We start from the raw sequence: 27,048 nt of genomic DNA on the forward strand, positions 1-27,048 counted from the left end.
AACAGAAAGGGGAAAGAAGCAATGTTATCCTCTACGTTTACACTGGCGACGCTCTAGTTCGTCTTCCATCGTTCGACAGCTAACACACACACATAACTTTGATTTAGAAAAAAAGATCGTGAAACATAGACAAGTAGCCTAGTGGGTATATTCCGTCTTGAAAAATTTATTACGTTCGGATTAGAAGTTCTTCAAAGTTCAAACGGAGCCTTTCTTCTACAAATTCATATGTAAGTAGGCCTAGTTTTGTGAAATGTAGTATACCTTTATTCTTAAGAGTTTCAGCTTTCAAGGGAATTTTTGGAATGTGAATAACAATGCTTGTCAAAGTATTTGTCGAGCATGACATAAATAATTATCCAAGCAGTGATTTTACGTTAAACGTTGTATTTCTAATGCACTTAGGCCTACCTACTGCACGTATATACTTAAAGCTTGTCTGCTGTTGAGTTGCCTTCCGGGAAGGTCGTTATGTCACCATCGCACACAGACATGGCGATAAGACAGATAAATCATCGCCATAATTCTTTCTGTCCTGTCCCATTTGTGATGAATCTGAAGGTTTCCTGAAATTTATAGGACTTGTCAAGCTAATTCAAGTCCTAATAGAAATACTGTAGCCTAGCAAAGTTAATGACTTATTTTCTACACGAAGGGATGCTGCACGGGTAATAACGGGTAATAAACAGAATTCAGAATAGGCCTTACATAAATTCTCCTTTTATTAACTACAAATCGAATCGAATCAAATTGTATATAGGCCTAGCTCATCTGTTCTTGATTGGCGAACTCGGTGAACTGTTATATGCCAAATCTTTTAAAAAGAATGTTATGTTTAAAATAAAACTTAAGCATTCCAAAACTATTGAAAAAGCGAATCACATAGAAATATTGTGAAGTCATACAGTATAGAGTATACCTATCAGGCTATCACTTAGGCGGTTAGGCCTATAAAGGGTCGCAATATAAGATCAAAATCAATAATCAAATTTCAAATATTTCAAACTTGAAGGCCACTATCTCATGAATGCATTATGAGGGCCCAGCCACTTCCATCCTTAACTGTATCACTTTCAACCTGATTTCACTTTCGTCGTATCAGAAATGGAGCTGAACGCATCGGTGGCAAATCTAACTTCCAAGAAAGCACTAACTAAACCTTTTCAGATGCAATTTTGTTTGCCGTCAGTGTTATTGTCCGAAAAGGTACTATAGCATAGCCGGTACCATTGTTGGCTTGTTGATATCTATACTTAATGGAACCCTAGGGATTCGATAGTTTCCAGGGTTTATTTCGTCGACAGTTTCCCAGTCGTGACGTGGCTCGTACGCGAACATCGTTCGTTCAGTACAATCTATTTGAGAACACCAAATCCCTTGTGATTATTAAAGTGCAATTGTAATATACTAATATAACCCGGGAAAATTAAAACCGTCTAAGTTGATCAACGTAAATTCTATCATGATGTCATAGTATACTGCTGCTATACACTTGTTTCAAATAAATGAAAGGAAATTGCTTAAGTGGGCTAGAGATAAATTTCCAGTTTTCTTGTGAAACAAAATAAAAAGATGCTGGATCTTTCGAAGAGATTTAGTGAGTTCACTTCAATGTACATAGTGCTCCCAAACAATATCCTTATCGAGCGTGTTCAGGCCCAAGTAAATCGATCGGAAGCCGGACCCAGCCAAGATCACTCCTTCGATCCTTTTCGGCTACACACAGTTGCAAACTCTGCGCTGAGATGAAAAACAGAAAAATGTAAGCCCTGCTGCTCAGATACTTCTAACCTTCTACAGAAACTTCAAAATATGATGGATGTAACTGTGCAAATCTGCATGAACTTGCGATATCCACTTATCAGTGATCTGCATGCTGGTATACGTAAAAATCCGTTTAGGCGGACGGCCAAGATTTAAACTTGACAGGATTTTACAACAGAATCTATGCGTGTCATCCATGAAATTGAAATATCACCGGATTTTTGGCGATTAAATCAAGAATAAGACATTTCTGAAATATAATATAACGACAATAGTTCAATCCAGTGGCCTATTGTTGTCAAATGTTTTCCCGAAAAGTTTGGAATTGCCCTCATGCTGTTTGACATATTCTAAGAACCGGGATTTCGATCACTTGACGTCGCTTGACGTTTGGTTAATCATTTGTTTTGAATGCCGAAGTCGACTTTGGCGGCAGCGCTCCTTCGAATTGAATTTCTATACCTCTATACTCTTTAGCTACATTCTCAATCAGGAGAATTGCTTATGAAATGCCAGAGAATAAAACGTGGAGTGTGTAGCGGATGTTATACGACATCCATAACAAAAGAACAAAAGAACGTGACTGCTGAAAATCAACGCAGAATGGTGCTGGAGCATTTGAGAAACGAGAGAGTAAAAAAGAAGCAGCGGGAGCTATGGGGGGAAAAAAGGGGAAAGGGGAGCAAAATGCTGGGAGTTCTTGACTATAGGAATCGATTTTGGAACTCAGCCAACTGCTAGGGAGAAGAAACTCGGAAGAAACTGCTGGAATGGGCCAAGGAAAGGAACGAAGGAGCAAGCGGGAGCAAGCCAGCAAGGAGAGAGAAGATCACTACCGGTTTCGGAAGCGGAGGCTGTTCCACTGTTCTGATGCACTAGACAAAACTCGGACAGTTTGATTATTGGTTGTCAGACAAAGGCTCTGGCCAATCTCTGTAGTCGCCCTCAGCCACACTCTGCCATGCTTGGCCATACTTGGCCATACTTGGCCATACGTACTTGCCATCTAGCTGCGCCATTGCATTCTCTTTATTTTCTCGTTGTAATATCTTCAATAATTCAACACGTAAATATAAAAAGAATCGAGCATAGCGTGGCGCGTATTGAGTCGCATTATGTACAGTAGACCGTTAATGCATTCACTTTTCCCTTTGATTGACGTCACCAGTCACTGATCCTTCATTAATTAACCAGCATTCGTCTGAAGCCCAGCTTTAAATTTCTTCAATCATTTAATCTTGTTTCCGTTGCTTAATGAGAACATCATTTCAAGGGTTGTATGATGCATGTGCGGCGGGCGTTACGCACAATTTCACAGAGTCTTGTGGGCGAAAATCGTGCGGGAGAAGCTGCTTAGCGCCTAGCTAGTCCTGTTAGAGCAACTGTCCTACTCCTCCTCTAGTGTAAGAATGGAAAATTATTAAGTCGCTAATTTATATGCGATATCCATTATATATAAAATAGCTAACTATAATACAAAGAGGAAACTATAGTGAAAACTTCACGGAAAACTTTGCGTCAATTTTACATCTTCTGTGAAAAAGATAAGAACCAAGGCGTATATCAACGCTTATCAATCTTCACGTTTAGATGTATATTTTATCAACACACCGTGTGCCGGATTCCCCTCGATCCCCCTCCGATTCCCCTGATATTTTTCTCGCTTGGAAAGCTTTTACTCTGAACTGATTATTCATTTACATTTACAATTTTCTGTTCTTATAGGTAATAAGCCTAATGTACAAGCGAAATTATTTAATAGAAAACGGGACTCGTAAGGTATTTCATATACCTTGTGTATTCAGTGTATAGAACATTTATAAATGTTGACGAATCATTTGTTCAATAGTTTACGGCTGAATATAAAAGAATGCGATATCGCCTTCTTTTAATGCATTTGCTTTTGTTTTATTGATTTAGTCAATCTATTAAAATTCTTTTGCTTTTAACGCTTTTAAAATGTCTGTTTTTTACTCTAGAGCTCGCTCTCCCTCTGACGTTAATAGTTTTGAACGAGTTTTGATGGATGGAACTCGCCATTATACCAGTAGAGCTCCTAATGGCTCTCTAAATAGTTTAAGACATTTATGCTGTTTTTGTCAAAACGGTTTTATAACTTAAGAATTCAATTTAATTTCTCAATCAAATAATGAAAAGACGATTTATTTTTTTAAGGTTTAAAGTGAAATACGTATACAAATGAATATGGCAATGGCGTTCAGCTACAGTTCGATTACCGTCCCATTGCTCATTTTAGCTCGATTTAGCCACCTCTTGTTTAAAGTTATTTTTAGATTAGTTCTCAGCGGACTGATCAGTCGCAGCCGGGAAAGTTGTCTGAACCCTTTTACCCTCTCCCCACAAAAAAACCCAGCCTTTATCACGAAATCATTTCAGATCAACAGTAAAACAAAAAAAAAACCAAAAACAAAAAAAAAGCCAAAAAAAAGTCCGTGTGTCCTTTGCATTGCTATTTGAAATCCAGTCACGCTTCGAAGTTTCTTAAACTAGTTCAATATAGCCGTGTTTTAACATGCAATATATGCGCCATTGGGTACAAAATCGCAAAAGTCGATTCTTTTGCTGCAAAGATCGGATTTAAATTGGCTGTAGTTTGGGAGGCATCCAAGAAATAAAAATATAGGAATATCCGAAAATGTATAAAAGTCCCTCATCTCATTTTCATTGCTTCCGTTCGTACGGTGAATCAATAAAAAGTCATTTACGTAAATAATGCAGATTAGCTCTCTCTCTACCAGATTTCGAAAGGGCTTTTTTATTTTATAGACGACCGGATATAAAATTTTTCGTGAAAAGCTAATTTTGAATGATTTCCAAGCCATTTGACCCGAGGTTTGCTGCCTTACTTTATGCTGTATTTCGCCCTTCCTTCCCCACTTTATTTAACTCGACAAATATGAAATATTGATATCCTTCGTTGTGTTCTTCTAGCTTCTAGAACACGGTAAAAAAATAAATAAATAACAAATATGACGCATTCCACTTGTCGAACTCCCCATGTCACAAATCATGAAATCATCACGTTTTTCGCCCCCTTTTCTTCAAGGGTCTGACGTCATTTATGATCAGCGGCGGCCCCTTAGATAACAGTTGCCATTATTGGAAATATAATTAATCATTTTTATAGGAAAATGTCAATTTAGACGATAGGCTAGGTCTAGTATAGCTAGAACACAAGGCATTTCAAGAAAATGTTACACTTGAAAAAAAGAAAACACTCGTATATATATGTGTGTATAAACACACGCCAATAAAAGCATAAACAACATAGGCCTATTATTTCCTTCATGTTTGCCATTGGATTTTTGCTATATTGATATATAGGCTATAAAGACTATTGCATTACTTGATTATGAATTATTACATATACGTCGTGCCACTGCCTTCTTTGCTGGTTGGTGTAGTATAAATGGTGTGTAAGATTCTTATAAGTAATCAGCAGTGTAATGGGGCGCAATAAGTAAGACAAGCGCGAACTAAACTTCATTATTCGCGTCTATTGTATGTCTATGTACCATTTTGATCAACTGTGTTTTATTTTTTGTCCTCAGAGCAAGCGCAGAAAAAAATACCCCCCCGCAGAAATCTAGGCCGAGAAACCTCATCCAACCCGGCCAGTTCTCGGGAAGAAAGAGGCTGGGCAGCACGAACTTTGGTGTTGCAGTGGCGACAAAGCTGTCCGGCACTATCACTGTTTTTTTCGAGGCGGTATAGTGTACTGTCAAGCACCATGAAGACGCACGATATCGACCTGCAAGAAACCATGCTTGCGCACACAACTCCAATGGTACGTCTATCTACAGCTTTTACACACATGCATGACGGCCGTGATGTTACAGATGCGCAAACATTGGGCCGTTTACCCAGTCCCTTGAAGTTTCCTGGCACATAAAATGCTTGAGTTTTCGAGGGATAGTGAAAGGGTTTCTGGAAAGCTCGAAACTTCATCAAAATAATTTAATTCACATTAAACGAATGGCTGGCCCATAATCTTTTGGCGCAAAGAAGAAACTTATTAGCGTAATATCTTGGTTTATAGCCTAAGTATTTCTCCTCGGTGCAAAAAATCTAGTTCTATCTGCTTAAGATGATTCAAGATTTAAACTAGTTACATTTTTAGCTAATCAGATATATACGCGCCAAACGATGGGGTGTATCCTTTATCGTTGCGGTGAATACTTTATAGAGGCCTGTATAAAAGGAAAAAAGAGGCGAAATTTAAACTGATGTCGTCATAAACCTGTGTCTGGAAAACGGTCTTTTTGTATGGGTTCTGGGAATTCTTTGTTGATTGTACGCTGTTTGAGATTGTGATGAGACCTTTTCGATTGAGGAAGAAGAGCGCGTTTTTGGCTTACTCTGTGAAACAAAAAAATTACTATTCATTCGTCGTTGCTGGTTGTTAGTTAAATTGCAACGTAGCTAATATTTGGTGCACTTATTTTTCAATATAGGCTTATAAAACAAAAGAATGTCGATCGCTAGTTGAAAATGAAATTTTGTGGGTAAGTTTTGACTGGTTCTACCAGCACAACTTTGAGCTTTCGTTTCGTTTAGATCTATCGCTTGTTTGTCATGCGAAATCTTGAGCCAGCACGAGTTAATGGAACATCATCATCACCAGTCGGTTTTAGAAATTTTTTCCCTCTTATTCGGCTAAATCATCGCTAACATCGACCATCAAGATCTTCCATATTATGGCAATCGAAATGTCTCGGCAGAAGAACCATTTGTCACGGAAAGGCGGGCTACCGTAGGTTAGCGTCCAATCTACGAGTATATCTACGCCCTACAAAAATCGCCGATCTATTATATCAAAGGCGGAACATGTATGATTAATGGCAGCTGTAGTGGATCAAGTGTTTCCGACGGCACATTTCAATTGCCATTTGCCGTAGATTAAAGAGTTCTTCCATCACCGATTGCAGTTTATAGCCTTCAAATCTTTCTTCTACACTCTACAGCATATAATGTAGAACTGACCTGCACAACAGCTGTGCTGGTATCGGGCTATAGCTGATGTATAGTGTTTTGGAAACGTTTCATTTAGAACAATGTGCAAAACATTTCAAACCATTGATTAAATTGATTGTAGAATTCAAAAGAACTGCTTTCCACAGACAGTTGAGGAAATAAAAACAAGATATGACAGATCGCAGATGTCAGTGAATATTATAGGTAACTTCTGGGTAACTTAAAGGAAAAATCGTTAAATTCAACGACAGCTGTGTTAAAAGAGAAAAAAACCTAAAAATGAAAAATAAGAGAGAAAAAATAAAAAATTAAAAAAAATAATAAAAATAAATGAATAATAATAATAAAAAAAAAAAAAAACGGGGAGAAGCAAAGCAAAGGAAAAATTGAAAAAAATGAAACAGTTTACGGCTTATGTTTTCTCAATTTTCCATCGTCGAGGCTCAAACTTTATAACTATACGTTATATATATAGGCCTACGAATACATGTTATTGTTCCGTTTACAGTTTAAACCGAAAGCATTGCATGAGATTTTCGACCACTAAAAATTTTTAGACAATAAGAGTTCTACAAATAACAGCGAAATCCCGATTGAAGTTCGCCAAAAGACGAGCAACTGATACAACAACCAGGCAAACCATAGTCCATAGGCTATATCTAAGATTAATTAAATCTATATCACCAGCTTCCCGCTTATCGGTACAAAAATGAAAGAATAACTTAAACATTTTTGTAACAGGAGTGTCAGAAAAACTCTGGCAAAAGCGAAACTTACAGTTCCAGCTACGAACAATGCGGATTGAAGATTCCTGCGTGTACCGATGACGCTGAAGACATGCTTCCACACAAAGAGATGGGGCAACTTTCTTTCGAGGAGAAAAAATTTCTCCTCGCTGTGGAACGAGGAGACGTGGCAACTGTTAGAAGGTATGATTATAAAATATATTTTATTGTAACTTACACTACTTTAAAGGCAGTATAGACGAATGTCTTTATCCAAATATTCAAACTGCCTTGACTATATTAAAAACTCATTAAGATATTGTTGATGGATTTAACCTAATGGAAGATTTATAATTGTAATCATATATCCATAATTTAATTGCGTTTATAATTTAATTTCGTTGCATAATATGTAGATAATCTTGTAGATAATATTACTAAGCTGCGCGTGTATGTAGCCTATATATATATTTTCCTACAGGTATATTAGTAATCACAAGTAATATAGATTAGGTAGTAAATGTAGATGATGCTGTAGAGATTAGATTGGGAAGATCTCTTTAAACATTTTTAACGTATCTAAAAAAAGAAAAAAAAAACTGTTTTGTTGCTATGCGCTTATGGAAAAGTAGAAACGGCTTTCGCTGTCGCCTGATAAATTTCTGCTCTTGTAAAAACCTATGATAAATGTACCGCTACCGGTCATAAATTTTATGAGCGCTTTTTCAACATCACATTTATAAACTGAGTTTATATTCGTTTATATTAGATTACTGTATTGCAGTGCTGTCGGCAATATTGCTGCTTTTTTATATATTTATGTTTATAACTTGGTTTGTGATTTATAGCTCATGCAGTAATATTCTGTCATCACAATACAGGAGTATATTAGACACTTAGATCTGATCATCAATATCTTATTCTTACACGTAGTAATCTAGAAACACAGAAAGAGTAGCAGTATTTTTTATAATTAATCGTAGGTCAATTAACAACGAAATAAAGAGTAAAGACCATTTTCACAAATCAAGAGAGATTATATCGATAAAAGCATTGAAGCGTATAGCATTGAAGATCGTTGAAGATAATGAAAAGACAAATTCTATTTGTACACTGGATATTTGGGTATATGGTAGGATGAATTGCATTTGTATTTCACTCAGATGTAAGTGCATATGGCATATCTCAGTGCGTTTCCATCCAGTACAGTAGCTACAGACTCATGTAACTTGATCTTGTATAAGATAATAGACTGTGTGAAACCACAAGCGGCACTGGGACGAGTAAAGACGGCTGAAAAAGAGAGAAAGAGCGAAAGAAAAGGCTTCTAGCGTAAAAGAAGCCCAGCTTAAATTACATATCCACCACTAATAATACCATAAATGCAGACATTGGTCTATAGATTGGTCTATAGTACCAGACGATGTTATTCAACTGACAGTTACTTTTTTAGTGTTGATTAGGCCTAATTGTGTCGAAAAAGTTTTTTTTTAAATTAATGTTTAAAGGATTGTTCACCAATGCATCAATCTTTTAAAATAAGGCTAATTTAGGTGTTTTTCGATAATACTGTATCCACTAAATTAGTATTGAACTTCGGATAGAATGCTTCAACGGGCACGAGATACAAATTACATCGATGTCAACTGCGTGGATCCACTGGGTCGTTCAGGGCTGTTAATGGCAATCGACAATGAAAATCTGGAGATGGTTGAACTTCTAATTGAATATCGGGTCGAAACAAAGGATGCGCTGCTTCATGCCATTTCCGAGGAGTACGTAGAGGCGGTCGAAGTGTTGCTAGATCACGAAGAGTCTTTTCACAAAGAAGGAGAGCCACACGTAAGACGAATCACGAATTTTAATTTTTTTATTCTATATGTTTCTATTAACAGTATGTCACGCGTAACGTCTGATAAGTTAATTGTCTGTTGTAATTGTAGTTTCTGTATTGAAATAATGTTGACTTAAAAATGTCAAATTCTTAGCTGTATAAGGAGCGTTATCAATGTTTGTTCGACATCAAGACATCTTGTACACATTGCTCAAACAGAGTTGGGAGGCCTTACAACCGGATACAGCAACTTTCACACCAGATATTACCCCGCTGATCCTCGCGGCCCATCGTGACAACTACGAGATCATCAAGATTCTACTAGATCGGGGAGCAAAACTTCCTGCGCCACATGACGTTAGGTAGTATAGACGTTAGACGCCAGGTCGATCTTTGATCTTCCGCATTAATCAATACTCCATAAAAAGCACATGCGCCGATATCCTCTTGCAGTTGGTTTGAGCAATGTTATACCATTTGTCTAGTTAAGATTGTTCTAATTTTATAGATATATTTTTAAAATAATAATGAAAAATTTTAAGCAAACGAGTGTAGACCAGCAATGAGTGAAAATCCTAAGGTTTGAATCTCTTTCAGTATAAACGATTACTAAGAAGATATTCATAAGCTAATGCATCTACTTACTTGGTGAAGTATTAGAATTGTTTATTATACAATAATTGTAATTACTAACTTCATTAATTAAAAATCGGCAAAGCGGAAAGAAAACACTTAAATTTGTTTTACTATTACCCCAACCCCTTCCAACCGTCGTTGAAAAAAAGTGTAACGAAAGATTGTCACTCAGCTTTGAGCACTAGTCCTAGTCATGATTCACGATATAAAATGTAAGGTAGTATCCTGCAGAAGAAGCCGAAAGCTTTCGTCACTTTATTTTTCTTTTTTCAATATTTCGGCATTTTTTTCTTAACATTAATAACATGAACTTAACATTTTGAAAGTAAAAAAAAAAAGAAAATTACAATGAATTGGGCTTAAAAAAAAATAGCATTCGGATTTTTGTGCAGGATACTTAAACTCTCGCGCTATCCCAGTCTCTTGGAAGAAACGGCGGGTGTTCAGTAAAGGGTCCCAAGATTCCCCGCCAGGTTCGATAGGTTAGTAGGCCCCTCGCCTCTCGGGGGTATAGCAAAAATAGGGGTTTTTCGTTCTTAATCATATAAAATTATTAATCAATGTGGCCAGAAATTGATTTCATTTAAGCTTTATTTCATTCCCTATCCTTTAATACCTAATTCATGTAGATTAGGCAATTTTTTATATGTTTAATTTGTGATTGAAATTCGCATTTTTTTGAAATTTGCGCCAAAAAAATCAAATCAAATGTATTTTTTATTACTTATTTTGGTTTATTCTATTTTAAAATATTAAATATGAATTTTAAAATATTAAAAATGAATTTTAAAATTCGTTAAAATTTCATTAAAACCTCTTTTCTTTAGTCCGTTTAAAACCCTACTTTGCATGGAGCTCTATACAGTGTTCCCAAACTTAGGGATCCATTTTTAACCTACCCTCCCCTTGATAGGAAAAATCAGAAAAAAATTAGCCTAATGCTATCAGTAATGGCTACGGCCAAAAAAAAATTTCGTTGCGATCCGACAAAAATTCGATTTTTGGGAACGCCGACAAAAAATGCATTTCCCCATAAGATTCTCTCGCGCGCGCTCGCGCGTTCCCAAACTTCGGATAGGTACTGTATACCTTTTAATTAAGTGTTCCAATTAAAATTGGGCGACAAGCCAAAAGTGGTGCGCAGGTTACGTTAATGTGCACCACTTTGACTCATAACCAAACAAAGAATGGTTTTATGCTTCACCCCTCTTTATATACCCAATCCTTTTCCATTAAGCAGACTCATCATCATATATACTATTGTGTACAGGGAGTCAAGGCAAATAGAAAGCATATATTTTTGTGCAGAGGTTTAAGTTTAACCACAATTCATTTAACCATTAAACCTGTTTAAGATTTTTGTATGTGGTTAACTGTTATTTTTAAACGGTTTAAACGTTCTGTTTTTTTTTCCAGCTAAGTACTATCGCTAGGGATAATGACCCAGGCAATATCGGCATGAGGCAGATCGGGCCAGATTTTAACAAACGAATTTATAGATTTATATTATATTTATATATTTATATATAGATTTATAGGTTTCCTTTTTTACCTGATCCGATTTCTTACTGCGTCGCTATTTTTGATCCGATTACCCACGGGTCATAACAAACCCTAACCCGATCATGAAAAATGTACAAACCCGATTGCAACTTAAAGAATATATTTAAGTGTGGAAACAGATGGGAGGCTAATTGTCCCAAATTTGTTTCTAACATTTTGTTCACTCACTGTAGGGGAGAGTGGGACTAAAAGGCCTGGGGCAGGTCGCTCTTTTCTAGTTATTCAGCTCTGTATTTAATTTAAAGATTTGGTCTTTTAACCATGCGTGCATCATTATCATGCAATAATGAAAATTTCAAGAATATATGATAAGCCGTTCTGAAGATAATAAATAAAAACACTTGACTTTTCTGATGTAAGATTTTTCGAAAAGCTTTTTCAAATAATTTCTTTTGGAATAATGATAAAAAATATTAAAAAATACTAGTGAAATAGAGAATTTTATCCTCTATCGACTATCTGTAAAGGCGTAAACAAAAAAATAAATTATAGTGGCTTCAAATATATTTTCGTGTAGATGACCTTTTGGGGCTATTTCTGCCTTTCACCGTAGGGCTAGTTGGCTTATGGAAAATTGCCATTGCTGAGAATAACTGAATTTTTTAATTAGCTCAAATTACTTATGGATATTAAAAACTAATCAAGGGAATTATATAAAAACCACCATGAAAGAATAAATAGTTGTTATTTTGATTTATTTTATCAAAATCGAGGTTTAAAATCAACCCCCGTATCGGCTGTTCTCTCTTTAGAATTACAGGAAAAGGCAACTAGCCCCGTTGTAGGGACATGTTGTGTCATTTTTTATTTCGCGTTATAACTTTAATAACGCTGGAATTGTAACTAATAACATTTTCAAAAAATATGTTCAAGATAAAAGAATTTTTGCTCTTTTTTTAAGACCAAAAGATATAAAAAAGGTATTGATGGAGGGAAATGGGAGAGAAAATAATAAAAAAAGTGTGCCAACCCTTACCACTCTCTCCTACCACAAGTCATAGTTGTACGAGCCGTTGTCACCCTACGGTTGTCATTGACAAACGATTTTTGTCACTATCCGTGGAATAGATGATTAAAAATGTTTCGATTGTGTTGATTCACGATTTCAGATGTGGCTGTATTGACTGCGTTACATCACGCCAAGAAGATAGCTTACGTCACAGCAGATCTCGGATAAATGCTTATCGAGCTTTGGCTAGTCCATCACTCATCTCTCTCTCCAGCAAAGATCCTATCCTGACGGCTTTCGAATTGAGCTGGGAATTGCGTAGACTCAGTTTCATGGAACATGAATTCAAAAGTGAATACCAGGAAAGTCTTAAAATTAAAATGGGATTATTTGGTGGTTACGTAACAGGAATAACCTACCACAATTCCTAGGTTACAACAGAAAATTTTCTAATTCCTGATTTTTGTTGGTATTTCACAGGAGTTAAGAAAACAATGTCAAGATTTTGCAACTGCTTTGCTAGACCATACTCGTAGCTCGTATGAACTCGAAGTTATGTTGAATCATGATCCTAAAGGTCCTGCTTTCGAACACGGAGACCGCATGAGTCTCAACCGACTCAAGTTAGCTATAAAGTATCGCCAAAAAAAGGTAAATTTCGATAGGTTAAAACTTACCAAGATTCTCGAATTAAATATTTTAAATGGTAAACTGATCTTTGTTAATTTCAATTTTATGCATACATTTTTAGTTCGTAGCGCATCCCAACGTGCAACAATTGCTAGCCTCCATATGGTATGAAGGACTACCAGGGTTTCGTCGAAAAAACATGCTTTTGCAGAGTTTAGAAGTCATTCGTATAGGAGTGTTGTTTCCACTATTCTCCCTATTATATATTCTTTTTCCTCACTCTCGAGCTGGGAAAACATTGCGAAAACCGTTCATCAAGTTCATATGCAATTCTGCTTCATATTTCACCTTTCTTTGTAAGTAAAGATTTGAATACTTACATTGCCATTAAGTTATTCTTATATTCTATAAAGGGGACATATTTAATTGGTTTTTGAGCTATCAAGGTGCTACTATCATAATTTTAAAAAAATGTAGTTATTTGAATGAATCTCATCCCTAAGGATTACCCGATGTCCCTACACGCCATCCCCCACCTTTAAGCTCTATAGACATAAAATGGGCTATGGCCATATCGTTGTAGAAATGTCGCAGTAGAAAGTTGTAACTATGTGCCCAATTATGAATTTAGATTTGGGCCGTCAATTGGAACGGGCAATGTGTTTAAGGAACAGCTGCAATGTTTCACACATGACCAAAAAGTGGGCGGTGGATGGTAGCCTGTTTTTGAGAATAGAACAAGAGCAGAGGATGGAAAGAGAGGATTTAAAACACACAACAATTTTTTCGGGGACGAAAAGGAAAAATCTAGACCTCTATACTTTTTTACCTACGAGTGAAGTGAAGGAAAAGAGATGGAAAGAGCATATCCTCAATGAGTGGCGAATAATTTTAGATTTTTTACAATGTCCAGTTTTAAAATGTTACATGTAGTACTACATAGGTAATTCAAATAAAAGTAATGCTATGTATAGGGTAGTGCTACATGTAACTGCTACGTTTCATACATTTATTTTCAGTATAATGAAAATAAATAATTGACACATGGTCATCCCTCCGGTTCCTTATTAAACTACATTTAGTGGTTAATGGTTTAACGGTTACCCGTGCGATTGTGGTTTTTTTTAATTCTTTTTTTCGCTCGTGCACGAACGAAACTTTCACAAAAAGGCACAAGTTTCGCTCTTGCGGTACCGAATCTTTTTAATATTTTTATAGTTTCGCTAGTTTCAGAGCGGGTAATTTCATATAGAGATCGTACATTCGAAAAATTATGGCGAAAGCTATACATTTTAGTTAGTTATTTCAGGGTGCGCTTTTGAAACCGCAGCGATATCGCTTAAGCTTTCGGTGCATGTAGTACAGCTTTCACTTCAAGAAAAATAATTTGGAATACACTAGACTCCCATAAGGCGTGTCTATAGTTCAATTGGCAGCATGTAGACATGTAACTCTTAAGGTCTAAGGTTCGATTCTCAAGTAAGCTACAAGTATCGTGCACTTAACTTACACCGCTATGGAAATTTCAAAACCCATTTATAGAGCATTTCTTCATTTAAGCTATTTGGATTCCGATACAGTTTTGCTTTAATTTAATTTTAATAACTCAATGAACACGATATTACGAATTTTACCGCAGCTCCCTGGATAAAGAGACATAATAAAACGTGATGTAATTAACATGAATTTGAGATTAAGTGTATTTCACCTAAATTGAATTCAGCAAACCACTTCATCTGATCAAAAAGCTGAATTTAATTTTGGTGAAACACGTTCCTTTTAATTACCACCTACTGGACACATATGGAGCTATTAGAAATGTTGTAGTCCTTTGCCGAGGTCATTTTTTGCAAAAGAAAAAAGGCTGAAAAACGACTAGACCAGACAGACAGACATAGCCAGCGGGAAAGAATTTTCAATTCTTTATTTTTTAAATTTCTGTTTATAACAGCATTTTGAAGTTCAGTGTTCATATCATTTAAAATATTAAACGGTGTGTATTATAACGGAATTGTTTAAATAATAGGTAGAAATATTCATATTCATTCTTAGCACTCATATTCATTCGTTACTTTTCAACTTTCGCATAAAAGAAGGAAAAGTATAAAAATTCAAGTAACTAAACTAAACTACATGGTAAGTTGAACTGCAAGCCCTTGTGATCTCACAGTCAATTGAATACTTTACCACAAGGCCAAAAATTTAACTCATTTATAAATCAGCATAGAATCACGTGATTGATATACGCTGAAACCAATAAAGCTACGAACCTATTATTTAAAAAATCCCCTTTTACTAAAAAACCATTCCATATTAAAATTAGATTAGGACACTTTGATTTGCTGTAATACAAGGAAAGGAACAAAAAAGAATTTGAAATACTGTTCCGTAGGCTAAGTCTGCCTTGCCTGGTCTGGTACCTCACCTTTTCCAAACCTATGTCTATGTCATTCGCGCAATAATGACACTGGCACATGATTATACTTGCTCCATATTCGTCCAATAGTGTGTTAAAACATGTTCGGATTTTGCAAAAAAGATTCTGTAGCACTACATATTTTAACATAAAGTTCACTATATGCTGCATGTATATAACATACATACATATAAATACAGGTATGAATGCACTTAGATGAACTACATGACATATTACATGGATAATGCATGTAATTACATGAAGTAATCTATGTTACATATAAATTTTTCATACCAATACATACTAATTTACAAAGTGATTATTTAATTACAAATTCCACATGAATCCCTGAAATATTTTTATCTGGGTGTTTTGTGATTTTTCACGACTGCTTTCAAATTCCGTTAGCACTTAGCAGCGCCATCTTAAATTGACAGTGCTTGAGTCCTATAAATTGGTGTGCAACAAGATTCAATGAATCGTGTATCAATAATTAAATCAAGTCGCGGTTCAAAGAAAAAGGGTGTTCTAACAATAAATCAATCAGAATTTCATTGTTACTTTATTTTTTAAGAAATAATTGGAAAGGGCATAAAAATAAAATTCTATCAATTTAAGCAAAACATTCAAAACGGAAAAAGCCCATAGACCTCAGAGGAACTCCTGAATTGCAAGGAAATTATCAGCATTAGTTATTTTCCGTTTGGTTATTCTATGTAGTTTCTCTTAAGATACAAGATCATTTCAAGCATAGTTTTGTAGTTTGTAATGAAATCATATAATATTGCAGAAGAATTAAGTAATAAAATTCTCATATTTCCATAAGAAAAACCAACAATACATTTAACAGACATTTATGAAGTCCAGAACCAGCATATTCAGAAATAAAATTTAAAAAAGTTAGGTACCGAAATTATCATACTAGAAAAGGCCCGATAAAGTTTTTTTAAAAGAGAGTTTTTGGGTCGATTCAAATAATCTAATTTCTCATTTAATTCATAAATGAAAATGGCACATTATTAATTAGCCGATCACTTGTCATGATGCTTTCATCGCCAGGCTGGCCAATGTCTTTACGACCGAGAAAATTAATAGGATATTATGCGTCTTTGAAGCTCTGCAACTAATTTTCTACAAACATTTCTTTATTTCAACTATCTTTAAATCATTTAACCCTTCATCTTCTGATCCTTATTGTTAAATTTGCGTCCGTATCCAAACTGTTTGGTGCAACATCCGCAACTTAATTCTGCAAAAAAACGATAAAAATTTATTCGCATACAACAATGAATACACGTTAGGGTTTCACGTAAGGATCGGCGAGGTAACATGATAAATTTCCAAGTTAACGTGGTATGCCCTTGCAACTATAAACTAGCTTTTATTCTTTTAATTTTCTACATTCTCGTTATTTTCTTAGTATTATCTTTAACCATTTCTCATTGGGTGTATTTTTCTCACAGTTTTGCTGATACTTGCATCTCAACGCATTGAAATGGTATTCAAGAACTGGCTTGGGCAACTCCCTGACTGTTTAGAAAAATGGATTTCTGATGATGTAACAACTAAAAGAGGAGCTCCCCCTACAATGATTGAGTGGCTTATCTTAGCCTGGGTTTGTGGTAAATTAATATAAAATTAATTATTTTGATCTAGTGTTTAATTTTTCATGGTACATACTATATAATTTCCCAATCGTACTGACTGAGTAACAGTGTTACACACATTCATAGATTATGTTTCAACACAACAGAAGTAATGCTCGTTTTCTGGTGGATAGAAATAATGATTCTTAAGGCCATAAATGTAAGGCTTATTAATTCTATTATTTTATGCAAGAAATGTTTGATTTCATTCATTTGTTCCTAAAAACCATTGCATTACAAAAAAATTAAATGCTCAGGTGTTCTATCAACTGTACTTTCCCCAAATTGCTTGTGGTGATCTAAATTTAAAAACAACCTAATTTATTGTACGACTGAGAGATTGAAAATCAAGAAGGCATTAACCGGGATAAATGGGGTGGAGAGGAAGCATGACCAAACAACTATATTCAACCCTTGGGGGATCACTGGGTGGTTGCTATTGGCTGATTGAAGGTTTCGTCGCAATATTATTTATAATGTCTTAAAAATGAATATTTGTATGCGTAAAAGGGGAGAAGTTTAATTAGATAACACTTCTATGAAGGGGTAATAGACATTCAGGCCATTTAATTTAACCTAGCCACTACAACCACCCCAACTAGCACCAAAGACTCGAATGTCTTGCCGTAAGTTATTCTCCTACCAAACCCGTACATCAGGAAAATCTCGGAGGTCGATATACAATGGCGTTTTTCAAATAACACTACTACTTTGTAGGAAAACATTGATGGATTAGTCCAGAGTAAAACCTTTCTCCAATGATAATTTAGTATACACAGAAATGGTAGGTGTGTTAGGGAATATGATTGCTAATAATATCTAAGGCTCCTGTGTTTTGACATTGGTTGTAGTAATTTTTATACCACTTCCCTAACTTATAACATCTCATTTAATCAAGTTCTACTTTATAGAAATGGAAAAATTTGGCCTAAAATATCATTGCAGAGAATTGATAAACTTTTTTTTATTGACAGGACTTTTTTCAAACTAGGATTTGTTGTACGTTCCAGAAAAACTGGTTACCTTTCACGCAATGATTGTTTTATTCTGAGAAATTCTTACCGTCAAGTTAATTAGAAGCACTTGAAGCTAAGGGGTAAAACCCTCGTTTGATATGACATGAATCTCAAAAAAAGCTTTTGTACTATACCCGCCCCCCCCCCCCAAAAAAAAAACAAAACAAAAAAACAAAACAAAACAAAACAAAACAAAAACAAGCAAACAAAACAAACAAAATAAACAAAACATAACACAAAAGCAAAATCACTTATGAATGTGTAAATGGATAGAATTAGGGAAAGTATCCTGAAAATTATTTACAAAAGCTCTGAAATAATGCTTTTTAGGATAGAACCCCTTTATAAAAAATATTTTTTCCTTAATTGTGAACTTCAATAATTCAAAAACGAATTTTGTTGGGAATTTAAAATAACGTAGACAAATCAATCGTGTTTTCCCTAATAACATCCTCTCCCTACCTGATAGAAGTCGAAGCGAAATAATTAATGTTCAACTTTTATTTACATACTCTTGTTTATACGAAAAATTTCAGGTTTGGTATGGAGTGAAATCAAACAACTGTGGGATGTTGGATTACAGGAGTATGTTGGAGATATGTGGAATGTTATCGACTTCGTCACTAATGCACTTTACGTAGCAACTGTCGCCTTGCGGATCGTCGCTTTCTATCAAGTATGTTTATGTTAAGCTGTTAATGTTCGGTTTATTTTTTATGTGTTACACAATCCATAAAACTCGTACCAGATATCATAGACTATTTTGCGGGCCAGTGACAGGATTGTTTTACAGATCTGTTTTGGGTCAGTAATGATCGTAAATAAGTTATAGCTATTACAGCTTAATAATAAGGACTTTGCGAACATGCCTTTCGTCGTCAACCTACGACCTTAATATGAATTCTAGTACGCTTTCCATTACCCCCCCCCCCCAGTCATACATAGTTGGTACTAAATACCAAATAAAACTAGAAAATAAAAACATTTAAATAACTTTTGGTGCCTTCAGTACCTACTAAATAAGAGAAAGCGCCTATATGATCACCTCTAAACTTTAACCCTACACTTTATGGTGACCATAAAGGTGCTGAAATCCCACTATAAGAAAGCTTGAAGCTTGGTGAATTAGAAACAATTTAAGAAGAAGCCAAAACAATTATGAAATTTCGCTGTAAAATCATGTATTTCATATTCTAAACAATTATTTGCCTCTCTAACAAATGTAACTTTTTCGTTTGTCTCTTTTGTTTACATATTTTATTTTTAGTTTAATCCAGTATTGATATTTGAATTAAAGCTTAGTATTGGTTTATGTTACTAGACTTCTTCCACCAGAATATCATATTACAATACGGTCTTTGCATGAATGAAATCACCCTTTTCGTGTTGCCTACGGCTGCCTACAACCCTTTTTTGCCTTTAGGGCATAAAGGCGAAAGATGAAAAGGGTGATTTCGATATAGGTCGTCTGCAAATTCATCACATTTGTAGTGCCAAAAATGGCGTGGGGTCCGTTTTAAAGTGGGGGAGCTTATCTAAACTTTGAAGTGAAATGCTGTCAGAATCAGCGTTAAAAACATATTCGAATCATATTTATTTCCACCCAATCCCTTATTCATGCAAAGACTCTATTACGCAAAACTTCTTTCATTGTTGTGTTAATCCTTAAATCTTATTGTCAACTTGAAAAGGTACAAAAAGAGATGTCAAAGAATGCAAATTCGGCCTCGTTACCGCGAGAGGAATGGGACACCTGGGATCCCATGCTTATTTCAGAAGGCCTGTTCTCTGCAGCTAATATTTTCAGGTAATGTGGTACAGTAAAATATTTTTTTAAAACATACTTGTTCATTCAACGGTGAGTTTTTAAACTTCTTGTTTAAAAAAAGAGTCTACAACAATAATTTTTACTCAATTTGATTAAAAATATTTTTGGCAGAAACAAATTAAGGAAAAGAAAAAAAGATTTGCAGGAAACCATAAACGCACTATGAACAAACTATAAAAACTTCAATAGGAACAGACCCGAAAACGGATAATATAATATAAATATTCGTACAATAATAAAAGACGAAGTGGCCCAACCTTGATTAGTTAAAGGCCTAGTTAAATGTCTCAAAGACTTTCTTGCTGCTATGGAGAATAATCCTTTATCTAATATCTAGAATTTAAGCCCTTGAAATACTCCTAATATTAGTCTGGTGACATCGTTCATCATTTTTTCTACCCCAAAAAGCCAAAACAATAGACGAAATTTTGTATTATAAAAAATGGTTGGATATTTTTGGATGTTAGTACTCGAGATTGGGCAACCACTATGACGGGAAAATTCATTTGAAAAATAACAAATACATATTATTGTTTCCTTGGGATTTCAGTTCTAGAAAAAGTTCAACAACTTTGGAGGTAATTGAGTAAGTTAAGTTCCAATACCAAAGAAGAAATGGGTTCTATAAATTGTCCTTTTAGAACTCAATATTTTTGGTATTATTCAACAACTCCCTTTTTATTTTTCTATTTGTAAATGAAGTTATTTATTCCTTAATAATGTTTCAATCTGTGTTTTATTTAATAGTTATAAGTGATTTAGAAAATATTCTAGGGTAGAATATTCCTAACCTGATTTGAGACTGCAATTGGACAAAAACCAATAAGAAAAGGCGATTTTAATAGTCGGTTAGTATAGAGCTGTTTGACATCTTTTTTCGTATTTGTCATCACGGCAACGCAACAGTTGATTCAAGTAGTTGACTGCTACAATAGCCCGCCAAGCCTTCTCTGGCTTTGTGAGATGACGCCAGAGTTTTGCCTGACTTTTTCTGACGTTATCTGACCTTCGTCGATGGGACCGACAAAGCGCTTCGCTTGGAAAATAGAGAAAAAAAGACCTGAAGAGACAAAAATTATCGGCTACATTCTTGAATATCTAAGTGACTACATAACGAAAAATGGCAATGTTGGAATTTCTATTTATGATTTGATTGAAAATTATAAAAGCGGGAGAAAAATTACTTTCCTTTCACTGTCCAAATTTGTAAAAAACTTAAAATTGACCAATTTATCTCCTTTAATTTTTCGCTAATAACTAAATATGGGAAAAAACGACGGCATCCAATGATGTGAAGCTCGAAATTCCAATAAATTTTGCACAAACTGATTTTCTTTACGAGTGTATGCAAAATATCTCGATTTAGGATCAAACTTAAACTCCCTTCCCATTTTGTCTCATCCAGTTGTGTACACTCGTTAAACAACATATTTTCTTTTTTGGAAACATGGCATTATTCAAGAGTTAGATTTACTTTGGTTTGTAGGGCGGAAATCTCTTTCATTTCGTTTTTAGACGATTAACTAGATTACGGATGATAATAATAAATTCCAATTTTTCACAAAAATGGGATTCTGGAAATTAGAATTTATTCCATTCCAGCCATCTAGAGTGTATGAAAATTTGTGAAATGTATACGGGCGTTGTATGAAATCCTCTGCAAATCGTTATACATAAATTGTATTTTGGACTGATTTACTATTTCGTTTTACGATTGAATTATTGGCCGTTTGTTTTAGCCACATATTTTAAAATAAAACCAACCACACAAAATTAACTAGTGTTTTTTTCGCTTAAACCTTTAGTTCCCTGAAGCTGGTCTACATATTTTCAGTCAATCCATATTTGGGTCCATTGCAAGTTTCACTCAGTAGGATGGTGCTGGATATTATGAAGTTTTTCTTTCTATACGTCTTGGTTCTGTTTGCATTTTCTTGCGGTAAAAAAATTGTGTTAAACTAAAAAATTATAAAAACAGCTCAATGCATACCTTTGAAATAGGTTTAAACCAACTTCTTTGGTATTATGCTGACTTAGAGAAACAAGCCTGTGATGCGCCCCGACAAGGCAAGTCAGATCCTGATGCCTGCATTGTGTGGAGACGCTTTTCTAAGTAAGTTCTTATGCCTGAACAATTAATAATCATTCAGTAAATTAAACATTTTTTAAAATTTTAAAATTAGTTTGTTTGAAACGTCCCAGACTCTGTTCTGGGCTGCTTTCGGATTAATCGACCTTGACAACTTCGAATTAGTTGGCATAAAAAGTTTTACGCGATTTTGGGGTCTGCTTATGTTTGGTTGTTATTCTGTCATCAACATCGTGGTCTTACTCAATCTTCTTATCGCCATGATGAATCACTCTTACCAATTGATTTCCGTAAGTGCTCTTTCCCTTATTTCTTTAGGTGCAATTGAAAAAAGAGGTTTTGAAGTTTTTTTACCTGCACTAATATGCATAATACTGACATGAACTATTGTGCAGATTTATGTGTATAGATTTTTAGTACGAAATTTAAGGTAATTTTCGTGTTGTTACATGCCCAACGAAAACTTCCGCAGCTACTATTGTGCCATTTTTCTAAAATTGGATAACTGATTTGTTGAGAGCGATTAGCAGATCCCAATTTCTCTCTGTTTGAAAATCAGACAATTGTTTTCCCTCTCTATATTGAAAATCAGATTGTAATTGTATGCTGAAATGTTTTTCACATTTCATATTCCGAACTACTATTACTATAGAAAAAGGATAGCAACAACGATGATAACACGAATTATATACAAATGTGGCATAAAACGGTTTTCCAGGGGCTTGCTTCCATGCAAATGCACATAGTTTCTGCAAATACCTTTTTATAGTTACTCTCAACCATTAGATGTTTATAACTTTAACGAATATATTCCGTTGGTTTCATTTACATTGACGTGCTAAAAAGGAACGAGCTGACACGGAATGGAAATTCGCAAGAAGCAAATTATGGATCAGTTATTTTGAAGAAGGTGGCACGGTTTGTATTTTACTTCCAATATCGTATTTTTTTTAGAATCAACAATAGTTTTTAAAATCAGGTTCCACCACCCTTCAACATCATTCCAACGCCAAAAAGTGTTTGGTATGTTTTTAAATGGATGTATCGACAGTGTGTTGGTCAAACCTTTTCTCCTAAGAAGGAACACATGAAGACTATTCGGGTAAGAGTTCAAATCATTATTAAGGTAGAAAATATTTAAGTACTCACATTCCATTTTTCCTCATGGGTTATCTTAATTTCGAAACAATTTTAAACATAGAATATAATGCGAAATCTGGTGCGACGCTACGTTACAGTTGAGCAGCGCAAATCCGATAACCAAGGTGTAACCGAAGACGACGTCAACGAGATAAAACAGGACATCTCTGCTTTCCGATGTGAACTGATTGAAGTGCTCAAAAATTCGGGCATGAACACATCAACAGCGACGGGAGTTGGGCAAGGTATCTCCTTTGGGAGCCTCAGGGGTAAATTGAGAATTTCCTCTTATTATTACTTCCCCTGGGGTCACACCTATCTCCATATTTTCTTTGTTAGTTTTTCTTTCTATGTCATCGTTAACCAAATTCTCATAACCTCCTTATTTACATTAAAATTCCAACTAAACATTTATGAACATCAGGCAAACTTTAACTGTAACCAACTGAAGGCTTAGTATTAGTTTATCAAAAGCGAGTCAATTTCTAAACAAAACATCCAGCTATCCAACTATTTTGGATGCATTTACCGTAAACAAATTTATTGTAACCACGGGTTAGTGTTTTCCCATGCAAAAGGTTAAACTTATTCTCAGTTAGTAAGTTTCATTTTAAGAACTTTAACATAAATCCTCACAATCCTATAGCTTTAATAATCAAGAGGTATCCAAAACATTTTAAATAGCTATTCATTAACTTGGCATTTGGCATGATTTATTTATTCTAAAAAATTCAGATATTTCCTCTGATGCATGATTTTCATTTTTGTTTTCACCATTCATTTTCATTCTATATAATTTTAAAATTCAATTCTAGAAGTTTTCTAACTTATTTTCTTTGTTCACAAATATTTCCTATAAATTACATCGCATCCAAACGACGCTTATTTGTACTGAATAAAAAGAAGCTAAAAGGGACATTTTGCTCATTTTTGCAACCCTTATTTTTTCTTTTTATGAATTTAAATAATTTAAGTCAGTCATTCTTTTTATAGTTTTTAGTTTTCGGAGTCTTTTTTCCCATTCAAAATGAAAACAGATAAAACTAAAACTTTTATGAAAGAAGCTATATTTAGCCTCAAAGATATACATTTAGACGGAATTGACATACCAGATTTAGTTGTTCAAAATTTATTGGAGTGTACGGATACAGTTGTTCCTTACTTTATACTTTCCTTTCCCACTACTTCAAATTTTTATTGAAAACAAAAATTAAAACTGTTCCTTCACGCATTGTGTAGTTTAAGTTTTAAAAATCTGTGCAAGCTCGTGCTGATATCTCCTGAATCCGACACATCGTCGCGATTTAAGAAAAATGGGAATTTCAATCCTATTTACTTAAAATAAGTTGTTTGGACGAACGTGGCTAACGTGCGATCGTGTTGCGCATATACAAATTTAAAATTGCCACTTCTCACCAATCAAACGTTTAAATTTTTCTATGGAGCGTTAAAAAACCGTTTATCTGTTGAAAATTGATTTTAATTATACGAGATAAACGTAAATACCAACGCAAAACCAAAACAAAAGAGTAATTCTACAAATTAAATTTTGTTGGGTATTTCTGCATTCCACCTCTCTTGCCCATTCTTATAGTTTTATTGGCATTGTATCTTCAAAAGCTGCAAGAAAAATGTAATTTTTTCATAATTAATAATAACATAATTATTTTTGGCATAAGGTTTTATCTATAACTGCAACTTAATTTGTATTATAATTGGTTTTGTTTAACTACAGATTCATTAAATATTAATATGCCTGGTCTTGAAATTTAATTCACTTTTTCTGCATGGTTTTGGGCATACAATCCTAATATTATAAATTCAATCTGGACAAATGAGATAAATGATAAGTTATGAAGACACAATTTGTATTTCCATTTGTCATTATTTATCTTTGTTTTACTAGTTTCTATTTATTTTTACTACTTTATTAAATATTTTTACTTTCACTAGGAGGAAAAAAAAATCGGCAAAAGGAGCGACGTTTAATGAAAGGATTTAACTTGGCGAATGTTGGAGGCAACGCGGGAACTCAGCCTTCGGGATTGACTTCTAGTACACCTTCATTAGCTGGTTCAACCATGAACCCAGCTTTTGGAAACACCTGCCCTCGTACCAGTATGCAGACACTAAACGAAACCAATGTCTTAGCCGTGGTGGCCACTCAGTCCAACAATAAGGGAAATCCTCTTATGCGATCACCCATAACAAAATTAGCACAATTGGCTCGTTTGGCAGGAGCTAAAAAGGCTGATTCAAAAAAAAGGTGGGGTAATTTAATTGAGGCAGCCAAGTCTGCAAAGGGAGTTGGTAGGATGTGGACAAGAAGCCGTAGTCGTAGCGAGGATTCGGTATCTAGTGACGGAAGCGGAGGGACAAGTTCTTTGGCGCCTATCGATACCGAATGCTTTAACCGCACCGACAAGTACACAAAGTCACGAACTGGTTACCCGATGGTTCACGTAACCGAAAATGAGCTACCCGAAGTTTTGGAGGAAAGTGGTATTGACTACGAACTTAGTGGTCGGATGTGCATGGATTCAATCAACAACACACATAGTCCAATTTCCAGTATTCACCAATTTCGCCGAGCGTGCAGTGAACCGGCCGATCAAGTTACTCTCATTTTAGAGGCAGAATCACTAACGGTAGAGAATAACGAGTATGAGGGTAACAAAACAGCTTCATGTCCACCATTAGTTAATACGGCTAATGCGATTCAATCCTCTGGTGGATTTGATGAGAGTAGCAATGCAGTTGGTTTACGTTTTAGAAAAGGATGTGATTTGACCACTTCAATTGCGTTTCCATCTTCAGTGAGATCGAGGGACTGGATGGCCGGTCAAAACTTACCTGATAGCCAAACTCTTCCTTTTGTAGATGATGCCGCTGATACTAGTACACTAAGTGGTAGTCCAATGGAAACTGCTTCCAAATGTATTAATGGTGTTTCATTTGGTAGACAGGAATGTGTTGTTCATGAAAAAGTTATTCGAGGTGTTCATCCTTTAGAAAATAGTTCAAGTGGTGGATGGCTGTGAAACAAAAACACCAAACTCTAATGGAGTATGCAATTGGAAGTTCTGTGTCCATAGTAGATTCTGACTGTTCGTCATACTCAACACCATGCCTACTTCTAAAAATAAGTAAATTGGTAAGGTTTTTTGCACATTCATAATTTTAGAGAATTAAAAAAAATTTTGACGTCTATCCATATTACCGTTGATTATTGAACTAAAGCCAAACACATTTTGTATTGTCTTCAATAATAAAATTTTGCTTATTTTATAAATACAATTTTGCCATTTGTATACATTTTAATTATTTTGTCACTTCTTTAGTGTAAGAAGAACTTTTTTAAATAGTGATTTTACAGACAGCAAGCAGAAAAAATGCAATAATCGAAATCAATTTTGTTACATTGTCTTAGCCTTTCCGTCCACATTTTACTTTTTTTACATACCTTGTCCCTCAGAGTTGACTGTGTGGTTCAAGGTATACCGGTAATTGTGCAATCACTATTCAGTGACTTTGGGAAGTTTTGGTTCTCTCAGTTTAGCAGTCAGCCCAAGGAAAGAATATAGGGTGAAGAAAGGGGTGCTTATATGACACCATTGAAGTTGCAAAACTTGAAAATGAAAGATGTGCTAAAAAACAAGAAATTTAGTTTAGTCTTATAACTTCTGCTAATATTTTACATTATGCCGGGCTGACTCACTCCCTGACTTAATTGACGTCCCAAGAATGTATTTTGGAAATCCAATTTACCCACCCATAGAAAGTTCAAAGTGACAGACCCTAAAGAGGGAAAAGAACA

General features: G+C 35.0%; 1 protein-coding gene across 2 annotated transcripts; it reads left to right on the forward strand.

The window, feature by feature from the left end:
- On the forward strand, positions 1 to 26,542 carry LOC124206123 (transient receptor potential-gamma protein-like). 2 transcript variants are annotated; one of them, XM_046603788.1, is made up of 18 exons: positions 1 to 230; positions 5,337 to 5,572; positions 7,501 to 7,688; positions 9,089 to 9,326; positions 9,538 to 9,680; positions 12,627 to 12,828; positions 12,947 to 13,117; positions 13,218 to 13,452; positions 16,976 to 17,134; positions 18,711 to 18,850; positions 19,866 to 19,981; positions 21,808 to 21,941; positions 22,004 to 22,115; positions 22,186 to 22,381; positions 22,938 to 23,009; positions 23,071 to 23,193; positions 23,293 to 23,500; positions 25,185 to 26,542. In XM_046603788.1, the coding sequence occupies exons 2-18, from the start codon at positions 5,516 to 5,518 to the stop codon at positions 26,270 to 26,272; spliced, it is 3,582 nt and encodes a 1,193-aa protein (XP_046459744.1). In that variant the 5' UTR covers positions 1 to 230; positions 5,337 to 5,515; the 3' UTR covers positions 26,273 to 26,542. The 2 variants fall into 2 exon arrangements, with proteins under 2 accessions (XP_046459744.1, XP_046459745.1); XM_046603789.1 differs by having other exon boundaries at positions 2 to 230; positions 23,293 to 23,476.
- Positions 26,543 to 27,048: the final 506 nt, after the last annotated feature.

This window comes from Daphnia pulex, chromosome 10 (assembly GCF_021134715.1).
Source record: "Daphnia pulex isolate KAP4 chromosome 10, ASM2113471v1".
Classification (NCBI taxonomy): domain Eukaryota; kingdom Metazoa; phylum Arthropoda; class Branchiopoda; order Diplostraca; family Daphniidae; genus Daphnia; species Daphnia pulex.